Source organism: Microtus oregoni, unplaced genomic scaffold (assembly GCF_018167655.1).
Source record: "Microtus oregoni isolate MIOR12 unplaced genomic scaffold, Mior012 000007F_ref0000211, whole genome shotgun sequence".
Lineage (NCBI taxonomy): Eukaryota > Metazoa > Chordata > Mammalia > Rodentia > Cricetidae > Microtus > Microtus oregoni.
The window spans coordinates 20,616,420-20,644,177 of record NW_024543066.1 but is presented as its reverse complement, the minus strand read 5'-3'; the positions used below and the strand labels follow the sequence as shown (position 1 = coordinate 20,644,177).

At 41.0% G+C, this 27,758-nt stretch overlaps 1 protein-coding gene across 2 annotated transcripts in view; it reads right to left on the bottom strand.

Moving 5' to 3' along the window:
• Nucleotides 1-27,758, bottom strand: part of Aff3 (AF4/FMR2 family member 3) — a 459,838-nt gene that overhangs the window by 146,595 nt on the left and 285,485 nt on the right. For both annotated transcript variants that reach the window (XM_041655779.1, XM_041655780.1), the window contains exons 8-9: nt 12,947-13,027; nt 1,242-1,278 (exon numbers count right to left, since the gene is read on the bottom strand). In XM_041655779.1, coding sequence (XP_041511713.1) covers nt 1,242-1,278; nt 12,947-13,027 — 118 coding nt within the window. The remainder of the gene's footprint in view (nt 1-1,241; nt 1,279-12,946; nt 13,028-27,758) is intronic.

Below are 27,758 nucleotides of genomic sequence, written 5' to 3'. Positions count from 1 at the left end.
TCCCCACACTAACACACACTCTTCGTTGCTTCTTTTTCTGTCCAATTTATAATTTCATTGCTCAGGGCTGTTCTTCAGTAAAGGTCCCTTTCCTGAACTAGGGCTGCTGCTAATTGACTTCCATTTCTACAGCATCCTAGTCACTGAGTGAGGATTCCAAACTGGAGAGGAGGAAGTACTTAAGATCAACCTGCCACCTGAGCAAGCATTCTCCCAAATTATAAAATGCAGACAAACACCATGTGTTTTCATATGTGAATTATACAGTAACATACTTAATATCCCAATATTATAAAATAGAAGCTTATTAAACATCAAGAACTTGTCACAGAAGAATTACAAAGAATCCTCACTGGTACCCATGCTCCCAGAAAGTCCTGTGTCAAATTGCCATCACCCCCTCCCCAATTGACTTTTCTCTATCTGTACATAAATGTTATGGAATTTCCCAGTACACTGTGTGGACATCTTCTCTCCCAAACTCTCCTGCCTTACAGGCGTCAAGAGGATGAGTCTCAGTTCCACAGATGCCTCTACTAACTCAGAGTAATTTTTTATCTTCCCATAGCTTTGTAACTAGCAAAGGCTGCCCTGTTCCCAGCCCACTGGCTGCTTGAGACGCCAACAATGCCTGGTCTTCATGAGTTTGCTTTTAAGACACAAACCGGGAGCTTATGCATTTTTAATGCCACAGACAACATTAATAACAACTTGTAGGGCCACAGAAGAGAATTAAAGCTCTCCTTCACAGAATGCTCCCTCTCTGATGACAGAGTTCACATGCTTCATCAACCACTGGATTCAGTATGGGGACCCCTTGCTGTCCAGCCCAGCCTGCCTATTTCTGGAAGAAGGTACAGTACATTTAACAAGTGTGTGTTTCCTTAATAGAGTCTAAGGTCATTTACTGTGACGCCTTCTGTTTGGGTTTCTTTGCCTATTCATTTTCTTTTAATTTAGGCATCTAGTTACATGCCTTTGAATTTATTTCCTTCACATATACTAGGGACCAATGGAGCACGGTGCTCCTCTCTTCTGGAATCCCCTTGACATGCACTACTCTATGCGTTGGCCTCCTCCCCTTGAATACCCACACTCGGGGTCATCAAGAGCCTCACTGCACATGTAGGAGGTGCCTAAACAAAAGGCTCTCTTTTTTGTGTTGCCTGGTGGCTTCTGTAAAACCTACTTCTCATCTTTCCCTGCCCTCTCCACAGAACGCTTTAGAGAAAAGTTCTTACTTGGATTATTGTGTCCAGAGGATACAAGTTGGGAGTCCTGAAAAAAGAAAAACAAGAAATATCAATTAATGCTATTATTTCCATTTTCCAAACTAAAGTTGAATACATGATATATTACTCATTATTCAGAACCAAGTCTCCATTCAAACCTCTACCAGCTATTGTCACGAGACACATCTACATGAGCGTGCTTGTTAAGAAGTCCTGGGAGTACAGCTGACAATCGCAGTCATTTTTCATTATTGAATTTTTGTTATGTCTTATTGAGGTGATAATTCACATCATACAAAACAAACATTCGGAAACAAGAAATTCTGTGGCTTGTGGTACTTTCAAGTTGTTGAATGACTGCCACCTCTACCTACGTGCAAGCACCCCATCACTCAAGCATTAAGTCCCCTACCCTTTAAGCAGTATCCCCTACAGCCCCTTTCCCTGTCCCTCAGCCCCTATCTGTTCGCATCTGTGTGTTTGGACTTTCCCATTCTGGTATCTCATCTACCTAGAACCACACATCTGTGACCTTCTGAGTCTGGCTTCTTCAGTTAGAATGCTGCACTGGAATTTCATTCTTGTTGGAACTGGTATCAGTAGCCATATCTTCACCCCTCCCTCCGTCATCTTCCTCTCTTCTTCCTTTGGCAAGGTCTCACTATACAATCTATGCTGGCCTAGAATTTATAATCCTCCTACCTCAGGTTTCTGAGTGCTAGGATTATCGGTATGTGCTATGGTTCATTTTATGGATGAATACTATTGGATATGTAAGATGATATTTTATGCACACACCTGCTGATAGAATATAGTGTCTATATTCTGTGAGCTGTGCTGCTGACTGAAACATACACAGCTTCTGTTTTAAATCCTTCTCTGTATATACCTAGAGGTAGAATTTGGGGTCTTATGAAACTCTTTGTAAATGTTTTGAGAAGCACAAGCTGTTTCCTGTGATGGCAGAACCCCGTCATTCCTATCAGAAATGTATAAAGGCTCCGATCTCTCAACATCCTTGCCAGCACTTACTATTTTAATTGTTTTTTGTAGTCATCTCTGTATGGGAAGAATGGCATCTCGTTGTTCTTTTTATTTGTATTTGCCTAAAAAACTAAAGATGTTAAACATTTTCCCACACAGTTGATGACTATTTTCATTTTTGAAGAAATACCTATTCAAGTAATTCATCATTTTATGTAGTTATTTACGTTTTTGTTATTGAGTTGAAAGAGGTCCTCACACAGTTGATTCTATATCCTTACTAGATATATGGTCTGACGATAATTCCCCCATTTTCTAGTATTCTCCTATTACTGATAATGTCCTCTGATGCACATAACTTTTATATTTTTATATTTATTTAATTTTTCTTTTGTCATTCATACTTTGGTGGGTTGTATTTTAGAATCTATCACTGAATCCAAGGTTACAGAGAAATAACCTTGTGTTTTCTTCTATGAAATTTATGACTTTAGTTCCCAGCTTTAGTCACTGATACATTACATTAATGTCTCTGGAACCAACTCATTTGCCTCTGAATGTGTCCTACTTCTAATATCTTTACAGATGACGGCTGCCAGCCCCATCTTGACTGGACACACTCTACTGAGCAACTGTGATCTCATTGTGATGGACACAAAGGTTATTATGCAGAAGCATTAACTTGCAATGGCATAAATCCAGTATTACTCTGTATCTTAGATTCAGTCACTACTCAGGTAAATAGATTGAACCTGCTTTTATTTGTATTAAAATGAAATGCAAACTTCTGTCTTGAGAATTTAAATTTTCTTTCTCTGTAAAATTGTTTTTTTAACATAAAATATAAGAGTGAGTTATATAAGAAGATGGTAAGAGTGTAAATAAAAATGTGTACCAGTACATAAAATCTAAAACTCCTATATAATTCTGATATGTGGAATAAAAACCTAGTGAAATGGAATTAACTACTAATATATGATTTGATGTATTTCTACACCATTTTGCTCTAGGAATGCAGTTGCTATCAGGCAGGGGGAGACACTTAATAGGACCAGTGATATTTAAATCTAAGTAATAATGTCCATTTTAGAAAGGAACTCCTCCGGGATAGGATAAAATGAGCCAGGCTGTTGGGTAGGAGCTGTGTGGCCAGAGTTACACAGAAGCCCAAGGAACCTTTCTTAGTTAATAATGAGCTATTTTCCTTCAGAAGCGCAACGAGTTTAGTTCTTACTCTGGAACTCAGCTTTTGGAAAATCAGAGTGTGAAGATGAAATAAATAAACCACTCTTGCAGTGACAGGCTGAAGCCTAATCTGCAAAGAGACGCTGGCCTACTTTGGGTACATTCTGTAATACAAAAAAATAAATGTCCACAATTAAAGACTCCAGATGGGTTGGTATGCTCTTCTTCTCCAATTAATTTGGAGTTTATATATGGACACAGTTTGTTTTAGCTTTAATTTGTAGAAAACATTTTGGGCCTCAGTCAGTCAGCTTCTCCGTGCTCAGCGTAGGTGGTGGCTCTAGGCGGAGGAGACTCGCCATCAATGGACAAGGATGGTAACTGGCATGGATTTCAGCACTCAGCCTGTTCTTCTAAAAACAGACAGGGAGGCCTTTTCTGATTCTCTGCCCACACTAACGGGAGTAGGATGCTCATTTGCTGATCTATCCGCAACTTGTAAGACAGCTACTGGCTTCCCCTCTTTTGAAGCAGAGAGTCAGAATGAGCTCACAGTTCACAGGAAGCTTCATTCCTACATCCCAGAAGATCAAATTTTAGCTAAAAAAACCCCTCTGATTAATGACTTATTATTTCATTTTGCATGGGGGAGAGAAGGAGAAGCAGAATATACTTAAAATAATTGCTTGCAAAAAATCACTACAGAAGATGGTATAGAAAAAGATATGAATGAACTCAGAATTTGTTCCTACTGCACTGATGTCTTCTGACTACCAGATTAGCTCAGAAAACACTAACTCATTAAATTCCAATATTTCCAGGTTGTCATCCTTTGGGTAGAAAAGCAATCTCGTGTGTGTGTGTGTGTGTGTGTGTGTGTGTGTGTGTGTGTTGACAAATTCTGGGATCTGTTCTCACTTTCTGCCTTGTTTGAGATAGTGTTTCCCTTGTTTGTACTTCTGCACTACATACGCCAGGCTAGCCAGCCCACAAGTTTCTGCCTCACCCTGTGAGCGCTGGGGTTAGAGGCTTGCTATTGATCTGGCTTTTTACATGGGGGTCTAGAGATCTAAGCTCAGGCCATCAGACTTGCACAGCAAGCACTTTTACCGAGAGCGCTCTCCCAGGCCCTGACCATCATTCTTAACTACAGCTGGCCCAGCGAGTCATTAGTCTGTTCTTGATGCATTCATTTCTTTAAGAAAACACGGATGCTCTCTGAACCCTGATAAACTATCTGCCACCCTTCCTTGTCCAGTTAGCTGTGAAATCCCAGAGGCCGCCACAGTGTGGAATTGTTCCTTCTTCAGGAAGCCAGTGCCAGGTTGGGTGAATGCAGAAGGAGGTAACTGCTTTCTCCAAAGGGCCCAGAAGCTGGGGTCTTTTCCACCAACTATCCAGACACCAACATGCTTGTGGATTCTGCCTCAGAGACTGTCTCCGCTCTGGTGATTCACCTTCTGTTAGTGCACTCCTGGAGAGTGCCAGTCCTTTTCACCATCTCCCTGACCTTTCTGTTAGGCTACTTAGAGACTATGCCAGTGAGTCCTGTGAGTCAAGAGTGAGGGATGCATGTGAATGACTAACTCTGGCTAAAAGTGATGTCACGGGGCTGTCTGAGTGCTTCAACCTGTGTGTTGTGCCAAAGTTCCCTCTTGGGACATACGTCTCACTGGTTTCTGTAATTCAAGAGTGTCTTGCTCTCTGAGATCTTCCTGACTCTGAGCGAGACTTCGTTGCTTCTTTGTTTTATTTTCAAGTATGAGATTTTAAAAAGAAAACTATATTGATGTATAAAAGCACACATGTAAAAAGGACACTTGATAAGGTCAAAAGAATCTTACTTTGATGATTGTTTTAATCCGAGCATGGCTCTGTAATAATTGATAAAGAAACTTCACTGAGACAGAAACAACAAACAAACAAACAAACAACAACAATAACAAAAAAACCCCCACCAAACTGCTGTCATCTCCTATCAGGACATCCTTAGGTTTCTGTGCTATTTCTAGCTCATCAGGGCCACACACTGCACAGTGGGGAGAATCAGCCCTTCTGCCTTTAAAGATGACTTAGTTTGAAGTTCCAACACTAGAACTATTATTTGGCATCTTGGGAATCCTGAAACCCCTTAAATGTAGTATTTAACTCATAAAAAATTGTGATTTTGCTCAAGATAGAAATTACTAGGCGCACTGGTGTTCGTGAGCGCCCTTTAGTGAAGTATGGTAATGAATAACATGTTTCATAAGATGCATCATGTCATTCCAATCAAATGAAGACCCATCAGCCCATGTAGAACTGTGATGGTCAATCTTAATTATCAATTTGATAGGATTGAGGAGCACCTAAGAGATTAGTAAAACACATTTCTGGCTATGTCTTTGAGGGGTTTCCAGGGTTATTTAGACCACGGGGCTCTGACTTGTAGACAAACAAGATGGTGGAATTATTAGGAAATGGTGATGGTGGGAGGTAGGGTCTAGGAGGAGGAAGTAGGTTACTGAGCATGTCCTCTGAACCATGTCTTTTCTCTGCTCCCTGCTGTATATGGGGATGCTCTGCTCAACAGGCCCTTCCCTCCAAGATGAAGGAATCATCCGAAACTGGGAGCCTACAAGAGCCCTCTTCCCTTTCACTTGCGTCTAGAACTCTGGCCACGGTTTTGAGAAAGGAACTAATCTGACTGCCATGAAAGGAAACTTTGGTAATTACCATAAGATGTCACTGACTGTAAAACAAAAGCCAATTCTGGGCCTCTTGAAATGAGCTGTAGATCAATGAAAGAAGAGGATTTTCAATATTGTTTTGGAGGAAGGTAGTACTCATACTGGTATGGTAAGAACATTTCTCTTTTAAACACTTTATTTTTATTATTCTTAAAAATGAAGTACATGTGTGTGTGGATTTGCATGTGTAAGAGCAGGAGGGGATCAGACGCCCTGGAGCTGTGAGCTGTCTGACATGCCAAGTCCTACTTTTGTAAGAGCAGCAAGTTCTGGTCACTGTTGTGCCCTCTCTCCAGCCCTTGGTGTTGGTAGTTCTTAAAAATAATGGCTTTGCTGAACTTTTTGAAGTTGACTCCACTCACATTTCTCCTTGTTTGTTCATTAGTTCATCACTAGAATTACCAAAAGCTAGAAATGGAAAAAAAATTGTATTTTCATATGACTCTTGAAGCTAATTAACAAAAGAAATGTAACCGTACAACTCTGGTAGGATTTGTCCACTCAGTAGTCACTTCAATTTCCTCAAAATATCTATCTATCTATCTATCTATCTATCTATCTATCTATCTACCTACCTACCTACCTATCTATCTATCTACCTATCTATCTATCTATCTATCTATCTACCTATCTCTCTCTACCTATCTGTCTGTCTGTCTGTCTGTCTATCTCTCTATCTCTCTTTCTATCTACCTACCTACCTACCTACCTATCTACCTACCTATCCAGTATAAGTGTGTGTGTGACGGTCAGAGGATAACTTCTATGAATCGCTTCTCTTCTACAATGCAAGTCATGGGGATAGAACTTAGGTACTGATGAATATTTTGTTTGTGCTTTAACAAATAAAGCTTGCCTAAAGATCAGAGTGTGGAGCTAGCAACTAGCTAGCCATAGGGCCCAGGTAGTGGTGACACACACCTTTAATCCCAGCACTCTGGAGGTGGAGGCGAGGCAGAGGCACCTCTGTGAGTTCAAGGCCACCCTGGGCTATGCTAGATTGATCCAGTCTAAAAGAGAATCAGAGCTAAGCAGTAGTGGCTCACACCTTTAATCCCAGTACTTGGCAATCACATGCCTTTAAATCTCAGCACTAGGGAGGTGGAGACAGGAAGGGATATGGCTGGGCAGAGAGAGGAATATAAGGCAGGAGCTCACAGCATTCAGTCTGAGGACATGCAGAGACAGGATCTCACCCCCTATGGTCTGATGACTCAGTAGAGGTAAGAAGAACTTTAGTGGCTGGATGCTCTGCTTCTCTTATCTTTCACCCCCTAATATCCGACTCTGAGTTTTTACTATTAAGACCAATTAGAATGTGTGCTACATCTGGCACCCAACGTGGTCCTCAGCTACAGGTCTTCAGGCTTGGCAGCAAGCGCCAATGCCTGTTGAGGCATCTTTGCTGGCCCCAAGCAGTCTTGTTTCCTTTCGTTCTGCGTCAATAAGGCTCACGTTGACAAAATATAATTTATAGTTAATTTAAATGTTTCTTTTTGAGGTGATGTGAATCATGAAGCCTTAGTGCAAATATTCATTGGGAGATGTGAGGCACGCCAGCAACCTGCAGGAGATGTGTGATAAGCCGTCCAACTGCGGGCACTTCCCTTCACACGTGCTGGCTCTCATTCTCTTTTCTGGAGAGTTAAGAGGAAGGCAGTCAATTCTCATTTCTGTAATGATGCTAGAATTCTGTGCAAGGCTTTGAAAACCACTCAGCAAGAATAGTTCCAGATGAGGGCTGATCCGCCAGATTCATCACTCCTAGCCACGTGAAAGCGCCCAAGATGCCCCTGGGTTGGGATGTGTATTCCGACCCAGACTGAAAAGCATATTTCACTTTCCAGCTCTTTATTTGCATTTCAAGTTATGAGATTGCTGCAAAATGAAGGGGAAAGGGGCAGAGAGAATTCATTTTCTTCTCTCTTGGCTGAGATACCTGGTAATGAATGGCAGCCAATTTACAGGAGTCATGGATTGTTTTCTTTACCAAATCCAATTACTTTTGAGATTTAAAGAACGAGGCAGAAATGCCGGGCAGGGTTTGTCTAGGGAACTGTGACTCCAAATCCAGTCCTGAGAGGACAGAAACGAAAGCCAAGTTCATTATCAACTGACTTTGCTTTAGTATATATCTTTTAATACTTAGACAAAATGAAGAGATTTTCAGAAGTGTTTAGCTAATTAAATTAGTGACACTGGAGAAACTCAGGATGTGTGGTGCAGTAAAATTGACTTTTCCTTTTGTGAGAGCCAATGACACCCTTAATCTTAATAAGGTCTTGGCTCCATTATTTATTAGTCGTTTTGAAGATTTTTTTTTTGCCCCTCAAATTCCATAGACAGTTCTAGCTCAATAATCCAAACATTAGTAGTCTAATCAATTGGTGGCACTGTCCAGTTGTCAGTGCATTAATCAGCGAGGTAAGGGTACAGAGAGAAGCACGCTAGAATTGGCCACCAGCAGAGCCAGTGGGGAAGCACCTGCCTCCGTGTTCGGGGGCTGTGGACTCTGCCCTAGCACCACACACAGAAGTAGCGCACTCTATCGTAAACGCTAATAACTATCTTTGTAATAGGCAGAGTCCTGGCAGCCTCAAAGATGGTGAAGCTGCTAATTCCACGGCCCAGCGAATATGCCACCTCACATGGGAAAAAGGCAGTTATGGATGTAATTTGGCTAATGATTCTAAAGTAGGGAATTATTCAGGGAGGCCAAATATCATTTCAAGATTCCTGATAAGACAAAGGAGGATGCTGGAGGAAGTTAGAGGAGCCAAGACAAGCAGAAGTCAGTGATGTGGGAAGCCCTCTGTGTGCGGTGAATATGTGTTGCTTTATTGGTTGACGAATAAAGCGGCTTTGGCCTATGGCAGGGCAGAATACAGCTAAGAGGGGAAGCTACACTGAGTACAGGGAGAAAGCAGGCAGAGTTGTGGGAGACACCAGCAGCGGCTCGATGAGTGAGATGTCAGAGCAGTACTGGTAAAGCCACTGGGCACGTGGTGATACACAGATTATTAGAAATGGGTTAATTTATATGTAGAGCTAGCCAGTAAGAAGCCTGAGCCACCAGCCAAATGACTATAATTAATATTAAGTCTTGGAATGATTATTTCATGTTTTATTCATATTTTCCTGCGGGGACTGGTGGGCAGGAGCAAAACCAGTCCCCTGGGACTGGATGGGACAAAGAAAAGACTTCCAGCTTCAGGTCAGAGTAAAAGGAGCCCTTAACAAGGAAGCTTCCAGAAGCAGGCAAAGGAAGAAATGAAACTGTCCTCGGAGACAACCTAAAATGTCCTTGGAGACCACGTAAAGAGCAGAGCCCTGCCCAGGGCCTGATTTCAGTCAGCAAACCTGACCTCAAGGCTCCGCCCTCCAGAGCAGTGAGACAAATGTGTGCTGTCCTCAGACACTAAGTGTGTGGCGGGGTTACTGCAGAAGCAGGCACCAGCTCCATTTTATCCTAAAAGACAATGATCAGTATTCTCAGCCAAGCTGTTTGAGAGGAGGCGTTAGTAAGATAGCCAACACTCCTGGACCATAAATCATTTACAGGCTCTTTCTCAGGGACTCAAAACAAACAAACAAACAAACAAACAAACAGACCAAAAACCTAGGGATGAGTTCTATACAACCCCCACAGGGGTCCTAAATAGGGTAGTTTCCATTCATGTTTGAAATTCTCTGCCTTTTGAATAAAAAATAGTTTATTTCTCAGTAAAAATAAATTAGCTAACGCCTAGCTATTTGTTTTTAAAGGTGGATTTTTCACAGGTGTATCATCATATGTTAGATCGCTGGAACATGCTCACTTTGCTAACATGAATACACTTTTGGGCGTGTATTTCCATGCTCACTACAGGCCCCAGAAACTGTCATTCTACCCTCAGATACTGTAAGTTTGACTATATTAGATTCTAAACAGAAGCAGAATCATAAGCAATAATACAGCATTTTTCTTTCAGTTTTGGCTTATTTCATTTAGCACACACACAGTACATATATATTTATATACACATATATAAATATATATTAGACCTTATGTAAATGCACCATATATCTGATATATGATATGCATGTATACATGTCATATACATGACATGTGTGAATGAAATGTAGCATTAATATACCAAAAATCAAACTGTAGTTAATATTATATTGATTGTATCATACACTTAAAATTTGATAAGAAGGCAGATCATATGTGTGTGTATGTGTGTACGTCCCTGCACACATACATGCACATGCATGTCAGAGTGTGCCTTTGGAGGTCAAAAGACAACTTTCAAGAGACAATTCTCTACTTCTACCATGTGGATGCCAGGGATTGATCTTAGAGAAGCAGGTCTTGCCGGCAAGCACCTTTATCCTATTGAATAATTTTACTGGCCCCTTTACTGTATTTTAATTTGTTAACTATAATTCATAATGCCATCAAAATGACATTTTTGCATTAGCACCTTAAAATCTCAGTGTCACCTTAGGAGTTAAGTTCCTACTTAAGTATGTACATGGAACTAAATAGAACATACTTTGGGATAGGAATAGGAGCAAAATATGCTTTGGGATGTGCCCACTTCTATCACAACAGTGTCATAGATGTGTGTATTTTAGAAAGCCCAGCACTCAAGAGGCAGAGGCAGGAGGATCTCTGTGACATCGAGGCCAGTATGGTCTACACAGTGAGTTCCAGGACAGACAGGGCTACACAGGGAAACCTGGTCTTGAAAACAAATAAATAGTTAAAAAGAAAAGCTTGTCTGACTGCATTCTGGGTAGCCATGGGTTCAGGTCAGATTATGTGCAGATTGTGACACTTTTTCTTTCTGCTCCTCTCCCTCTCCACCCCCATCCTTGTCCTTTTTTTTTTTTTTGAGACAGAGTCTTAGTATGTTGTCAAAGCTAGTCTTTGAAGTCCGGGGTCAGAAGATCCTCTGCCTCATCCTTTCAAGTAGCTGGGACGACAGGTGTCTTACCATGCCCAGCTTAGTAGGCCTGATTTACATAAGTTATTGAGAAATGTGTGTGTATGCGCGTGCGCTCCTGTATATGAATAGTGAGGCCTAAAGACACATTTTAAATTCCAGGGAGAAAAATGGGCTTATGTGTTAACAGTGCTACAGTAATTTACTAACTGCTACAAAGATGAAAGCTATTGTCTCCCAACTTCCACATTTTTTAAAATTAAAAAAAATGTTAGAATTAGAAATAGAGACCATTGTTAGAATGTTGGAAAAGGGAGGGTTTTCTTCCCTCTGACAGAAAAATTAAACACTTTTCTAGATAAAAGGCACATAAATAAAGTTACAAAATGATTCCATTATATGTGCTAGACAAATGAGTAAGATAAGGGAAGTAACTACAAATCATTTTTATGAAGTGGCAATGGATGTGAATGGGCGATCCACAGAGGAAGAATAGCCACTGCTGAAGCTAGAAGTAATTGGGGAAATGCAAATTAAAACGAGATATCAACTTTTCATCCATCATACGGGCACAATGATAAACCCTGGATAGTATTAATCATTGGCTAGGATACAGAAAAAGACTTCCTGAAACACAGCCAAGTGTAAATGTGGTTTCCAGGGGTTCAGTATCATAATTTCTGTCCTGACTGTGGGCAGTCAATGGCCGGCACACAAGGGGACATTCACAAAGAGTGCCTTTGGTAATGGTGTTTGTAGTAATAGATCATAAACAATAGGCCTACCTCTACGAATGGAGTAGGCAAATCTACACTACCCAATATTTTGCTACTCTCCACAGTCACTCAGAAGGTCTTCCCAGTACACTTGGTTGAGGGAAATATAATCAGCTCTTAGGAGGCTCATTGGGAGAGTGCTTGCCTAGCAGGTGGGAGGCCCTGGGTTTGACTATTTGCAAGAAAGAGAGGGAAGGAGAAAAGGAAGGAGGGAGGGAGGGAAGAGGTAAAGAGAGAGCAGTCAAAGTCTAATTCTTAGAACAGAATTTATTTTTTTGATAATGGAAATGAACAGTTATTTCAATGATTCACTCTAGAAGGTTGTGATATTTCTATAGAGAACATATTGGCTGTGGAATGTCATTGAGTTTCCTACTTTCCTTCCTTTCTACCTGTATAATTTGATCTTTGATAAAGAGTACTTAGCTATTTAGAAAAGTCATGGGAAGCATACTAGACTCAGGAATACTTTAAGTGTGTCTTGTGGCTGAGTTCCTTTAGAAGACATAGGCATCCCTTTTAAATCTTAAGAAATTGGATAAGGATAGGCAGAATTAAATACTACATGCCTCTAATTTTAAGGCATTCATTTTAAGATTAACCATTAAAAACAGTTTTCTGGTGTATGGGAATGGGGTGTGGACACAGGATCTCATTGACTGTGTGAATGGTTGCAAAATGCTTTCCAATCTCACAAACACTTAGATTAGATCAGTCTAACCTGGCGGTCAAAGGACCCTTTTATAGGTCTCCCAAGACCATCAGAAAACACAGATATCACATTGTGATTCATAACAGTAGCAACATCACAGTTATGAAGTAGCAATGAAAATAATTTTATGGCTGGGCGGGGGGTCACCACAACATGAGAACTGTATTAAAGGGACTTAGGTAAAACAACCATTTTCAGAATACGGAAACATGAGGTCACAAGCTTGTTCACTGACCCATCTCAGTGAACACACACACACATCCTTACAAACTACCGAAGGCCAGAATCACAGGCCTCTGACAAACGTCTCAGGGAAAGAGATGCCGAAGGGCCAACATCCCATCCGTGACAAATGTCCATACAGCACAGGTCTCTCTCTTGTGCTACAAGTGCTCACCTTATTTGGGAATGGAAACTTGCTAGGTTCCACCTTGCCAGGAGCTTGAATAGCAGAGAGTGGAGGAAGCCAGGTCATCTCCTAGAGGTGGGGGAGAAACAAAGAGCATTTTCAGAGGACTCAACAGCAGACGCATGAAGAGGACTATGTGGGCATGCTTCATAGGGCACGGAAGTGACAGGAATAAATGAAGGCCAAGAGGGAATGTTTACAACAGAGACTTGAAACTCATCCTAGAACGGCCAGTTCTTGACTCCAAGGTTCTCTCTAAATACCTTAAAAGGAGAAGACCCTCTCATTTTTATGCTGTTCAAAAAGAGGTTCGGATTATTACACAGAATTCACAGGATGTTTCTGAAGGCATACTTAAGACAGTAGAATCTTAGTGAGTTTTACTGGATGAATTGTCTAAACTATTAGAGATAAAGAAGAAATTCCCAACAAGTTCCATAAGTCATTGCACTTCATAGGAAAGGGGGGGGGGTGAGAGAAACAAGCCACATACACGGAGTACAGAGAGAAATGATGTCAACTTTAGAAGACAGTATTAATACAACTTGAGCTCAGGGTGCAGTCATCCGTCACAGGCTCTCTGACACTGCTCCTTGAGCTACGGGAGAGGGAGGGGGTCGTATTGCTCACACTATGCATTTTCCTTCAGCTGCCATCAATAACGTATTAAGGGATTGAATTGACTTCTGATGACCGAGGGAATCAGTATAGTTTGAAAACAGGTTCTGAACCCTACATTTTAATTGGCCTTCACTTTCAAAACTAAACAGGAATGAGCCAAAGTTGATGTTTTAAAAGGAAAAGACTTTTTGCTTTGTGGAAGAGAGGTTGTGTTCTCACCAACCTTTGGTAGGTAAGGTGTTGAGAAAGGATCCATCAGGGTTTGGGAAATCGAAGAATGGTCTGTGGCTTCTTTCCCCAGGAACCCTCTTCTGCAGAACCTCAGATGGGGCAGATTTCACACAAGTTCCAAGGGAGGGTGAGTATTCTAAACCATCCAGGAAGGGTTTAATGGACTTCCACCATCTCCCGCCTTGACACATGTCACATGCCAGAGGGTTTAGCGATAAGCTTTCCACTGGTCCCTTCTCCAGTCTGCACACACCAAGTGACCCCACGTCCTTATCTCCTCATACCTCTCCTTTGAGGAAGTAGGACTGCTGGATTTGTACTGAGGGGGCATCCTTGCTCCCCAAGTAAGAAAGCTATCAAGACACACATGGGTTTTCTTTACTCCCACTAACATGTTCTTTCTATCACTTGGCTCTTCCATAGTATAATCTCTCCTTTTTTCTTCACAAGTTTTCTCATTTACTTTTTCATTTAAATTACTGGCTAGGATAAAGTGGTGTCAAATCTTCTACAGAGCAAGCTAGTCATCAATTATAAATACTTGACCCGTTTTTTTCCCCCCCTACGTTATGAATTGTCTGAAGTGTCCTAAGGCCACTCCAATTACTCGGTAGCTTTCTTTGCAATCAGTTTTTTATTCACAGTGTAATCTTGAGGGGTCAAAATAGATAAATAAAATATAAACTAATCACTCATGATAAACACCAGACTTGTATGTACACCCCCAACACGTTCAACTTCCCTCCAGTTATTGTATGCTCTTTTTACATCAGCATGTTATATATGTTATGCAAATTTTGTGTTTGTTATAAAAAGCCCAAAGATGAAGTATTTGTGTCCTTCTAGCTCTTCAGAAGTAAGTGACATAAGAGGTTAATGAACTATAAATGACTGAACTTTCTTAAGAACGTGTCCTACAAGTAACTTCTCGCAAGAGGCACTTTCAGAAAGGAATTTACTATACAGTTCACACTAAACAAAGCTAGCAAACAAGCTTTAAGAAAGCACTGAGCAGTGATCCTAAGTAGAGCTGGTGTCCTCCTGTATCTGTATCCAGATCCCTGACTCAGTCCCTGTAGAACACTGACCTGTGGGCAGGCACAGGGCTTGGTCCACTGAGTTACAGCATTAGTGTATCAGCCCTCCACCGCGGATACTCACTGTCCACTACAGTCACCCTCCACCGCGGATACTCACCGCCCACTACAGTTAGTTACCCTCCACCGCGGATACTCACCGCCCACTACAGTTACCCTCCACCGCGGATACTCACCGCCCACTACAGTTAGTTACCCTCCACTGCGGATACTCACCACCCACTACAGTTACCCTCCACTGCAGATACTCCTCTTATTCCAGTAACACACGAGTTCCTTTCTCAGGTCCTTCCAAAGCATTCTCCTTTTCTTCCTTCAATTCTCAGAATTTGTTGTTTCATGCTGTATTTTTTATATGTACAAACCTCAATCGATGCTTAGATAGATACTCCTCAGATACTCCTCTTTCATGCGGAATAAAAATCATACTCAGGAGACACTCATACCTTCTTTCACGAGCATCCTATCTCAACAGAATCAACAAATGGGAATCCTAATAACTGCTCACAAGGGTGCTTAGAAACACTTTACAAACACAAGCCCTTAAAGGACTGTAAGTTTTTCCGAGGCAAAGGAGCTACTTATGCTAGTGTGGGCTAAAGCATTTTACATAGTAGGTGCCCCACAGAAGCTGAGTGGAGCTGAACATCCACATGTCAATGCTAACTTACTTGCTAATATTGATTTAAGTACTGCCAACCATGTCAATAGGATTTATCTATCTAACAAATCCTATCAAGCAAATCAATGAGTAGCATGGGTAAGAGATGCATGAGACACCCAAGTATATAATAATTTCCCAAAATATTAATTTTTATGACTAGTCAAGTAAGTTTCTAATGTAATACAAGTATAAAATGTTTTATATGTATAATGTGCAATGGCTTTATGAGATACACTGTGTTCCATTGAAATTACTTACAAGGGGCAAACAGACATCTCTATTTCTCATCACTTACTAGCTGAGCAATTCACAGCTCAGTACGCCATGTTTTAAAGTTTACTATCAACTGGATCTCTGCTTTGATATCTTAGGAGCAAAGGGAAAGGGAACATCATTTCCTGAGTCAGTCCCAAAGATTAAATGAGATAATGGGCAAGATAACATGGCATAGAGCCCTGTATCTAAGCATTCATCAAGGGTATCACTGGTTACTATCACACTGTTTCTGAATTCTTGCCTTCACAATGAGAAATACAATTTATTTCTAAGCTTCAGTTGCTTAAGACATAAGAACAGATGTAAGTAGCTGTTTAAAAAATATCGAAATAAGGTATCATTCATATATAATCTAGAGTTTAGTTAGTAAGTATTTACACAGATTGTATGTTATTAGAACTGAAGTTATTTAAAAATTATGATTCCTAAGGGTGATTTGCACTTTATTTTTGGGGAAAGGTCCCTAGGTTTTCTGAAAAGAATGTATCTGTGACAAAATAAAAGAAACTGATGAAGTAATAAGACCTGATAGAAATGAAATTTGTAACTTATTTGTGGCACTGATTTAAAGTATGAGCAAAGATTCCCCCCATCACATGATATTATCACTGCTATTGGTTATTCTACATGACCCTATTGCCAAAGACACCATATATTTACATCAGGAAATCAAGCCGGTGCTCAAGTAGAAGCATCACCATCACTGACTAGTATTCATGGTGCTAGAAGTACCACACAAACTAACAAAGGAGAAAAGTCATCATCTACCTCACACAGCTCAACCTCTGTAGCCTGTAACAGCAACCTGTCAGCAAGGTATGACCACTGGTGCAATAGTGGCACAGACGTTATGAGATAACCTTTAAGGCCTGCTTCTCGAATTGCAACCCACAGTTGACACTGTTAATGAGGCCAAGGACCTGACACTAGACAGATGGACTTTCTATTAGGGGAACAGCTATTATTCTGCTAGATGAACAAAGGAATAAAATGATTCCTAATGACACATTGCTATAACCGGAGATCAGTGCACTGCTGAAGCATAATCAGAGATGCTTCTTACAGGAAATGGTAGTTAGCATGGAAATGCATAACTGGACAATGTGCCGAGAGTGTGGGAGCCCTCAGCTCTAAGTGAGGTGTCCTTATCAAACCCCTCCCCTTAAAGCTCAGAGATCTATGTGGAAGTGGAGGCAGAAATGTTGTAAGAACCAGAGGTGGTGTACAACGCCATGGGAAGAGTGTTTTCCAGGCACAACAGGGCTAATGCATATGTGAACTCAGGGACTGTGATAGTATACAAGACCTGTATACATTCAAACAAGACAACATCCCAACATGAAGAAGGGGAGATGGCACGAAATTCCACCCCTAACAAGAAGCTACTTGGAATTTGTATTGGGTGGGGGAGAAGCAGTTTTCTTCAATGAAGTGAATACTCCAGACCATGCCTCATGCTTAGGAGTAGCTGACCAACACAAAGTGGATTCCATGGATTGTTTTTGCATGTGCTCTTTTTTGTTTGTTTTTAAGAGAGAGAAAGAACATGAAGTTTGGTGTATGGGTGTGTGGGAAGAAGATCTGGGAGAAGTTTGGGGGAGAAAAAGAATATGACAATACATGTTCTATGAAAATATATTTCGAATCAAGAAATAAAATAACAAAGAATGAGCAAAGGTAAGAGTTCTCATTCTTGTTCAGTTTTTCCTCAGCTTGCCTCACATTATCTTCATTATAGAGAAGAATAAATGTTGTGTCAAGGACAGGGACTCTCAGCCCTGCATCCAATGTCTCCAGCTGCACACACTCCTGATACTGAATCAGTCCTTCATCAGTATTCTGCACTATTTACAGCAAAGTCCCCCTTGCCCATAGGTGATTTATTCCAGGACCCCACAGGGGAAGCCTAGACCTGGATCACAAAGGACCCTATATACTATGTCTTCTCTTGCGCATACAAACCTGCCATCAAACCCTTTTATGACAGAGCCATTGCAACTGTAAATTCATAGGAGCTATAGGTGCCCACATGGAATTCTCTCTCTCCCTGCCCAAACTGATGGCTACTGATGGCTATTGGGATGAAAGAGTCACTATCTTCAGATATATATCCCCCTGGTGACCCTACCAGGCTCTCCTGGTTAAACAGATTTGTCACAAAGCAAAAATACATTAACGTGAAGAAGGGAATGTAGGGTAGAGGGATAGCAGGGGTAGGAGGGAGAGGTCTGTTGGCAAAGGGTGGCCATCTTCACAGGGTGGGTGACTACAGCTTTGTTCTTGGAAACATTCTTTTCTCAATAGGACCATGGATTAACTCTGTCACTTGGGAGTAAAAAGGTTAAATGCTGAAGCTGCTATATATGTGTGATCCTGGTAGTTATAGCTCAGAGCAGAATTTCATTTTCAGTTTCCACACTAGAATAACCACCCGGATTTTCAGCTACTTCACAGGTATCATTCATGCTATGACTCCCATCATGCGAGTGTCACCACCAACAGATCACGATAATTTTCATTACCCTGCCAATTTCTCCTGTACAGGCAGCATACAAGAGCACTGCCCTCTGGAGAAGGGGGTAGCATTTTTCCAAGTCTTGGACTTGGAGGGACTGGTGCCAGTCTGGAAATAAGAGGAGAAAAATAAATGCTCTTTATCTGGTAGATCTGAAGAGTTTATCTTAACCGTCAACCCACATAGGGCGCCCAAGGAAGAGGCCAGCATTGGCCTTCACATATACACTTCAGGTCCAGGCACGAAGGTTAGCTGGCTTTTCTCAAGGCAAGGCAGCCAGAGCCAAAAACAGAAATTCAAAGATATCTTAATCTACTACTTTATGGTTGAAGGGCCTAGAGCTTGGCAAGCAAGAAACAATGCAATGCCAGGGTGTTGGAACTCAATGCAAGCTGTCTACAGTGAAGTTGGTTTGGCATCAAGGGGTAAAAATGGACAGTCTAGTGGAATCAGTCTGAGAAACAGCATTCAACTCCAATTTCAAAGACTAACAAAAATAATAAAAATCACCTGTTTTTTTTTTTTTTTAAATGGAAACACTACTCACAGAAAGCTTCTGGACAAAAAGCAGTACATGCTGGGGGAAAATGTACCTTCTAAAAATATTTACTTAAAAAAAAATTCTACAGTGAAGGTTGCTAAACTGCCAGGGGCCACAACTGCAATTGATTTGTATGTGGATATGAACAAATGATTGATGATAACTTAAAGACAGAATTATAAAAACCATAGTGAATTTTTATTTCTTGAAACTTAAAATGCAGGAACAGGGTCAGTGTGAGTCAAAACTAACCACGAAGGAGAGCCTTGGGTATTAAAGAGAAATCATTCTGAGACCCCACAGATATCAAGAGCTGTCAAAATCGTCCTCATAGTACATACCATAGTAGCTGCATCAAGCCTGTGCACATCTTCTCAGACACTGTAAATCATCCACAGATGACTTTCAGTACCAATACAATGTACTTTTCACAATACTTGTGAAAAGCTGTTGGCGTATACTGCCAAAGAAATAAGAGTTTCTATCTGCTCACCAGAGATGCAGTCCTTTCTGTGAGTATTTCTGATCAGTGGATGATTGGATTCAAGAATGCAGAGCGCAGTGATGCTGAGGGCCCTGTTGCGGGAGGTCCTTCCGCTCCTCCAGCCAATAGCCGCTGAGATACCAGCCTATTGGGGCATGGTCTCTCTCTTTAAAAAAGCGGTGTCTTCCCTCCTCGCTCTCTCTTACTTCCTGCTCCGCTTCCAGCAACTAGACTCCTTCCTGATTGCGCAGAGGGCTGTTGTCTGGGACGGTGATCTGTAAGTTTTTTCCCCTTTAAATAAATACCATCTTATTAATCATAATTCCAAACTGCTGTGGGATTGTTTGTGACTTATGCCTTCACCTGGCTGCCCAATGTGTGGACAACTGTATCCACAGAAAGCCTGAGAAAGCTTGGGAAAGAATAGAGTAAAGCATGCTTTCTTGGTAGCAGCAATTTTGTGGGTCTGCTCTGCTTGCTAGAAGCAAGCAAGCGATCTCATCTAAGAGAGGCTTCCTGACTCAGCTTTAGCTGCAAAACCCTGCAGCTCTTTAAAGAGGTCCTGCCACGCAACACTTAAATGGTGTTGATGAAAAGCTGAATGCATGCTTTTTGGTTTTCAGCCGTAGCAGGAAAAAAGCTGCGCCTTTTAAAAATGCTGGCTTTCTGGGCTGTCCTGCCAGGGCAAACTCTGACTGTTTGAGGCAGGAGGGCCGACTACAGAGAGAGGACTTAAGTGTTGTCTGTGGACATATGCTGCAACTTACTTGCTGGCACAGACCTTGAAATGCCATAGAGTTGTGGCAGTAGACATGGCTACAGCCAGTACCTCAGCCATGAGGCTGGAAAGCTAAGGAATAGGCTGGATCTAGCTGCCAAAGCCACGGCTTTAATCCTACCCATATTACTCCGTAATTTTAAGACTCATTTGGTCACAAAAAGAGAGATTCAAAGACAAAGAAAATTTCTAAATGATATACAGTGTGTTAAAAATATATGCAGGCTAAAAGTTAAAGTTCTGAAAAGTAAAAAAAGGAAGAAAGAAAGTAGTTGGGTGTGGTAGTACACACCTTTAATCCCAACACTTGGGAGGCAGAGGTAGATTGACCTGGAGTTGAACTCTGTGACTTCAAGGTGTGGTAGCATACACCTTTAATCCCAATGCCTGGGAGGCAGAGACAGGCGGATCTCTGAGAGTTCAAGGACAGACTGGTTCACAGAGTTATTCCAGGACAAAGATATACAGAAAAACTGTCTCAAAAAGTAAAAATAAACAAAATAGAGTTAAAATAAAGCCGTACAAAGATGGAAAATAAACAGAGAATTTTGATATTGCATGCTATTATGCTCTCTTTGAATTGTTTGAATGCTGAGGAAGGAGCAACAGATGCCAAAAGATATTTGTTTATAAATGCTGCTGAACTAATCCAACATAGATATTTTGAAAATGCCTTGACTTTGAAATTTGGATCTAAGGACATGATGCTTTGGAAAAGAGTTTCTTATTTTGTTTTCACAGAGGGTGAGAGTCTGTGGATTGCTTCTATCCCAATAAGGTATGATGGACCACGTTCTCCTGAAGGGTTGCTGTAAACACCTTCAAAAAATTACTTCACTCAATTGCCAACTGAGATGAAACTAGCACACAGGTTATCCCATAAAAGACTGAATAACAGCGCCCCCATTCAGCAGGAAGCAGTTTGGAGAGAAATGAGTGTGCCCATATTCCCAAATATTGTTTATAAATTTTTTTTTACATTTAAAGGGGGATATGATATAGATATGAATAATTTACATTGATAGGGATTTTGCTTTAGTGATTTAAATTTAAGGTCAATTTTGTTATATGTATATGTATTTCTGATCTTGATTAAGGTATTGTGATTGTGTAGTTCACTTAAAAATGTAATGTATATAGGTTGTTAATAAATAATCATAATAGTCAAGTTTGTAGTTATGTTAGTTAGATTTTCTAGATGTACATAGATATATTTTAGATAGACATTCTTCATATCTTTCAAAGACTACAGAATAGGACATTTAATGTTTTAATAACTTAGGGCTTTTCATGACAATGAGACACGTCTGCTCCTGGCAGCACCAATCTACTTCAAGAGGAAGATGAGCTTCGAAGAGGATCCTTATGGAATTTGATAGCCATTTGGGCAAGAAACTGCTCTTGCCTGAACTATTGCATAAACTGGACACAGAGAACCTGCAGAGAGAGGACTACTGAACTTGCCTAAAGGTGAGATGATCTTTCAGGGTTCCTGATTCATGAAAGAGTCTGCGAGACATTCTGCAGGACACAGTAGATAGTGACTGAACTGCCTTTGAATTTTCCTGCTTCATGGAAATGTCTGCTGGATACTATGGGCCTGTAGGCCGAAGATGGATGCCCCAACGGTACAGAGAAACTTTGGGTGACTGTCCAGGCAGCGAGATGTCTCTGTCATTTCTAGAGTTTGAAAGTTGCTTATTTCTTGTTTGCTTAGGTAATATTGTATCTTTCTGGAGTCTTTGATGGAGTTGAAGAATAGTTAGTTATAGTTATAGTTTTCCTTAGTTATGATAAAGATAAAATAGATGTAAATATTGTAATTTTTACTTGATAACTGTTTTGTTATATGTAATTTTGCTATGTTAAAGTTAAAGCCTTCCTTTTTTTTTTTTTTGCTTAAACAGAAAAAGGGGAAATGATGGAGAAAGGTCATTGGTTAAAAAATAAAGAAACTGCTTGGTCCTCATAGGTTAAAACATAGGTGGGAGGAGTAAACAGAACAGAATGCTGGGAGGAAGAGGAAGTGAGCTCAGAGGCCATGCTCCCCTCTCCCGGGCAGATGCCATGAAGCAAGCTGCCAGGTCAGACATGCTGAATCTTTCCCGGTAAGACTGATGCTACACAGATTATTAGAGATGGGTTGATTGGGATATGAGAATTAGCCGGTAAGGGCTAAAGTTAATGGGCCAAGCAGTGTTTAAAAGAATACAGTGTCCGTGTAATTATTTCGGGTTTAAAGCTAGCCAGGCGACTGGAGCTGGGGCGGCAGGAACACGGCCCGCAGCTCCTACAACAGGGCCCATGATGTATCTTTTGGTATCATGCAGAAAGAGCATGCCATGTGGATGGATAAATGCAAAATACACAAGGCCTGCAGACAGAAACACTGAGGGTCCCTCAGAGCTGCACAGCATGCCTGCTTCCTTGCTTGTAAGAGTCCCATTTGGCAAAAAGCTGAGGACAAAAAGCACGCAGCCTTCATTTTACTTGTACTGTCTAAAGTGCTGCTCGATGAAACAACACAGATCCCACACAGCAGAAAACCCACTTTTCATCTCTTGGACTTGAGCTGTCCCCAGAAACGCAGAATTCTCCACCTAAAAGAAAGTCAAGACATGACTCTCTGATTGTTGTTTTCATGTTAGAGGCCTAATTTTGGACCTTTGGGAAGATCCCATGTTGCAGGTACAGTTGTATCATTGTGGGGTGGGAACACAGGAGAAACCCGTTTTACTCTCTGGTACCCCAATGTTAAAGGAGTCCTTATTATATATACTCAGGACCTTTTGCAGCAATTAAAAAAAAATACACTTTAAACTTTATTTTTAAATGCACCTGGCTCTCTATGTCACTTTACTACTTGTGTTTAATAAACACTAGAATTCCCATTCCTCAGTCTATGGGTTGTTTTTATAACTCTTGGTGGAATACAATGTTAAAGAAGGAAAATTTAAATTGGGTCCTCAGAATTTAAAGCAGACGGCTTTGCCATGCAGTGCACAGCTGCCAGGCTAGATGACTCCTGTTCATGCCAGGTGACAATAACTCCAATCCACACACCCGTTAATCTCCTATATGTGCTCCTGATGAGATACGGTAATTGGATTAATTTGAAATTAAAAATTCTTTTTAAATCTAAAGAATATGTATTTGAAGAACACTGGGGAGTGTTTCCCAAATTCTGAGCCTGGACTTGGTTCTTCTCTGTGCCGTTTCTGAGAATCACATTAAATCTAGGTGGGCAAATTGAGGGGAAAGGTCACGGTATTTATTAATTGTACTGCTATCATCTTATTTTTGACTCATAATACCTTTTCAGAACAGCATAAATACACAGAAATTAGTCTCCTGATAGACACACAGGTTATAATTAATCTTTGAACTATGGTTTGCAACCATCATATTGCTCTTTCATACACAGCTAAAGGAAAAGATGGCATGCATTACTCTGAAGAGACAGGAAGATTATGGGGGCAAAAAGGGAAGAGGTGGTAAACACTTTTTGGCCATGTTTCCATGTAATCTATCCTCAAACCCACTTCCATAAGCATGCAGGGAAAACACATTTGACAAACTCCTATGTAGTCAATCTCAGAAGGGCGGAACAGGACCAGGGCTGGAGTATGGGGAACCTCAGGTTACACTGGTCCTGTCATAGACCAGCTGAAAGACCTTGCGTGGATAGATTTTCCCCAACTATTACTGCTGTCATCTACAAGATGATACTAACCATAGCTAAAGGATTAATAAAAACAGTGGTAAGTATACAAAGCATCCGGAATGTCTGTCACACAGCATGTACTCGGTCAATAAGATTTATTAGTATAATACCAACTTTATAATTACTGTTGGCAGCTTTTGGCTTGGGCCCTGTGAAGAGAAAGGATAAATAAAGGAGGCATTTATGAGTTTGTTTTTTAATCTATTTTACTCAGTTAATTATTTAATATTTAACTGGTAAATTATTCATAGTCAAATAAAAGGCATAATAAAAGTATGCTTATTAAACAATAATTTGCTTTCCCACTCCCTTGCCACTGAAGGGAGGGAGAGTGAGCCTTTGTGTCTGGGGTGTCTCTCCAAAGAGATACGTAAGAGCAATCAGGGTCCACCATCTTCTAAGAGCTGGTGTGTGGTGTTTAGGAGCCGGAAGCATCACCTTTAAGCCTATGGAAAACCCCCCAGCACAGCACGGAGAGGCTATGAGAAGGTACAGCGGTCTGAGCTCTCCTCGGCTAACTGCAGAGCAGTGGAACATGCTGTGAGCACAGAAGTGCAGGCTTCTGCACTGTAGTGACAGGCCAGGTGACGGGCAAGACTGGCCACAAACAAACCTGAGCTGCCGGGACCAGGAGAAAAGCCCCAGGTATGGTGCACTTCTTACTCAAAGTGTGAAGGTGAGGCCAGTCCTGCCCACGGCACAGGTCCATCACCTCTCAAATGTTTCCCAGCTATGGTGCCTTTGACTATTCTAGCTTCTGTCTCCAGGAGACTCCATTACTTGCAGAGGATGCATTTCAGGACTTCAGGGAATGCTTGAAATCTTACATATAACTGTGTTTATTCCTATGTATACACCTACAAATTTAACAGCTCCTCCTCCCCCTCTCAGCTGTGCTTGGGGACACTGTTAAGTAATGACCTAAACACCAGCCCCGTGATAGGATGATGGTGGATTGTGATAACCAACAGGGCCACTAAGTAATCAACAGGCTGGTAGTGTATGCAGGATGAACACACTAGACAAAAGGAAGATTCATCCTAGGTGGCATGGAGCAGGGCAGGGAGAGATTTTATTACATGAGTCAGTTTGGGGCACAACTCAAATGGTTTATCTACAGTTACTAGATAATACATCTAGTGCTTCTGGACCTTGGTCAACCTTGGTGAAGCTACCAAAGACAAAACTGCAGATGCAGGGCTTACTGTGCTAACGTTATCCAAACACTAGGTGGAGAGGCGACTGTATCACTGAGTAGCAGTGGCCAAGTCAGCAGGAATGTCTATCAGTCTCAAGAATTCAAGACAGGTTGACTTTATAGGAAATAGCACCAGAAGTACACTGAACACCAGCAACCATCCAACCTCTAGGGCATGATTCTTTAGCTGCACGAGATGTCAGATAGCAGGGTCAAAATACAACAGATTGACAACTATTCTGTACGGTTTTATTGTGTGGTTTGTCTTTCTGAAGGCTCACTATGCTGTGATCTTTCTACCTTCATCTGCCTGCATCCTAGGATTTGCAGGTATGCCTTGCCACCAACTACTTTATTAGAAGAAATGTGAGCTTATAATCCTAGAAGACTGAATTTGCAAAGCTAGTGGAAGAGAACAGCTGAAACCAAAGGGAAAAGAGGAGAGGTGTTCCATCAATAAGAAAAGAATTTCCAGGAGTTGGTAAATGATGCTGATCTCACAGAGACTGTCCTATAGAAGAAGGCCAAAAGGATGCACCAATCTGCAGGAGAGCAAATAGAGAGTAGATTTCACAACATTCTCACTAACAATGATATCTCCTATCTTAGATGAGGCTTGTAACCAGGAGAAAACAGGACGACTTAGCAGAGCCAATCAGCTCAGTTTCTATGAGTGCACGTGAGTTTACATCCAACTGAACCCATACTGAGCACTGGTGGTGGGCTAGGTACTTCCCTAGGTCTTAGAACATTACAACACAACAGAAATACTTCCTGTTCTTAGACAGTGTAAGGTCCAAAAGAAGGACACAATATACATAATATTCAGCTATGTGTCATTTTGTAATATAACAGAAGACAGTATGCACAGTGTACAGTAACACTATAACCATTAAAACCGTGTCTTAGAGTGTGGGTCAACACATGCCATTCAATGAATTCAATACCATATTACATACATACATAAATACACATACAAACAGAGATCAAAGGACCATCTTCGTAGATACAGAAAATGCAACCTTCAACATTCCTCCACAATATAAGCTCCAAGGAAACTAGGGAAACAGAACATATCTCAACACAATAAAAGCTATAGGTGACAAGATATACAAACTGAAATGTTTGCTCTGGAATCAGGAGCCAGACAATGCTCCACTCTTATCCAATACTGCTTGCACTTTTAGCCAAGGCAATAAAGCAAGAGAAAAAAGAAAAGGAAAAAAAAAGAAAGATAAACACTGTACTTTCTTACATATACAGACTCTAGATCTAACTTAACACGTACACATAGACGTGCAAGCAGAGAGAGAAAACAGGTTGTGGAAGAGGTGACAGAGGAAGGAGCTGTGGTGGTCAATGTGAGGAAAGCACATATATTGTAATGTCATACATTATTTTATACACTAATTAAAAGTATTTTTAAGCCAGGCGGTAGTGGTGCATGCCTTTAATCCCAGCACTTAGGAGGCAGAAGCAGGAGGATCTCTGTGAGTTTGAGGCCAGTCTGGTCTATAAGAGTTAGTTTCAGAACAGCCAGGACTGTTACACAGAGAAACCCCGTCTCAAAAAACCAAAAATAAAAAAAAAAAATTAAAATCAGGAGCCAGGGAAGACAACAACAATAGCACCGTGCATCAGCACAAAGGCCATCTCCTCAAATTCTCAGCTGCATTTCTCAGGGCCATTTAGCATCTTAAGCGGGGGTGGGGGGGATGTCTAGGGATCCCAGGCCTGGATGGGGCACCTGCACCCTGTGTCTTCACTAGAACCGTGTGGGGGCTCCTGACTTAAGACTTTTGTAGGTATGTGTCTCTATTCCAGATTTGATGTCATTTTTAATGTCACATGGGATACGTGGTCTGTTTAGATCATATGATCTCACTTTAATTTTTAATGTAGTTACATAGTATCTTCATGGTATTTTTCTGCTTGGATAAATTATGCTTTTTATTTGAAAGTGAAACATGAAAAAAAATTTAAGAGCAGGAGTGTGGAAACCCTCTAGGATATTAACATCTATGAAGTCTACAGTGAACAGCACTAAACACTGTGTACCAATACCACTTTCACATGAATACAAACTAACCTGGAAGTCACACACGAATATATGCATTTGTATTCATTTGTATGCACCTGCAACTGTGTGGATGCATGTGGGCTGGTGCAGGAGCCTGTTGCAGTTTCTCCTCCCACTCACTGATGTGTAATGGGGTCATGCTGTTGGGTGATCGTCTCTCTCTCATTGAACACCTCCATTTCACAGTACCACCTAGGATGTACCTCCTTAAGGGATGCCTGGAGGTGACGCTGTTTGTTTCACTCACGTGACACAGCTGCATTGTGGTCATTTATTTCTTCATCACTACAAATGATGCTTTGGCTAAAATCCCTGTACCTGTATCTATTTGCAGTTCTTTATTCTTCAATAGCATTTATTCTTTGAGTAAATTTCTAGTTCAAATGGCATAAATACTTACGATTTTAATATATTATCAAAGTTCCCCTTTAATCTATCAATTTATATCTCCCCAACATTGTACATCTTCACAGACAGTCCCTGTTTCTAATCATTCTGATATTCTCTTTAAAAGATGTTTTTTACATTACTGCCAATCTTACAGGAAAAAGATCATTTCATTGTAGTTTTAACCATGCCTTTAATTATCAA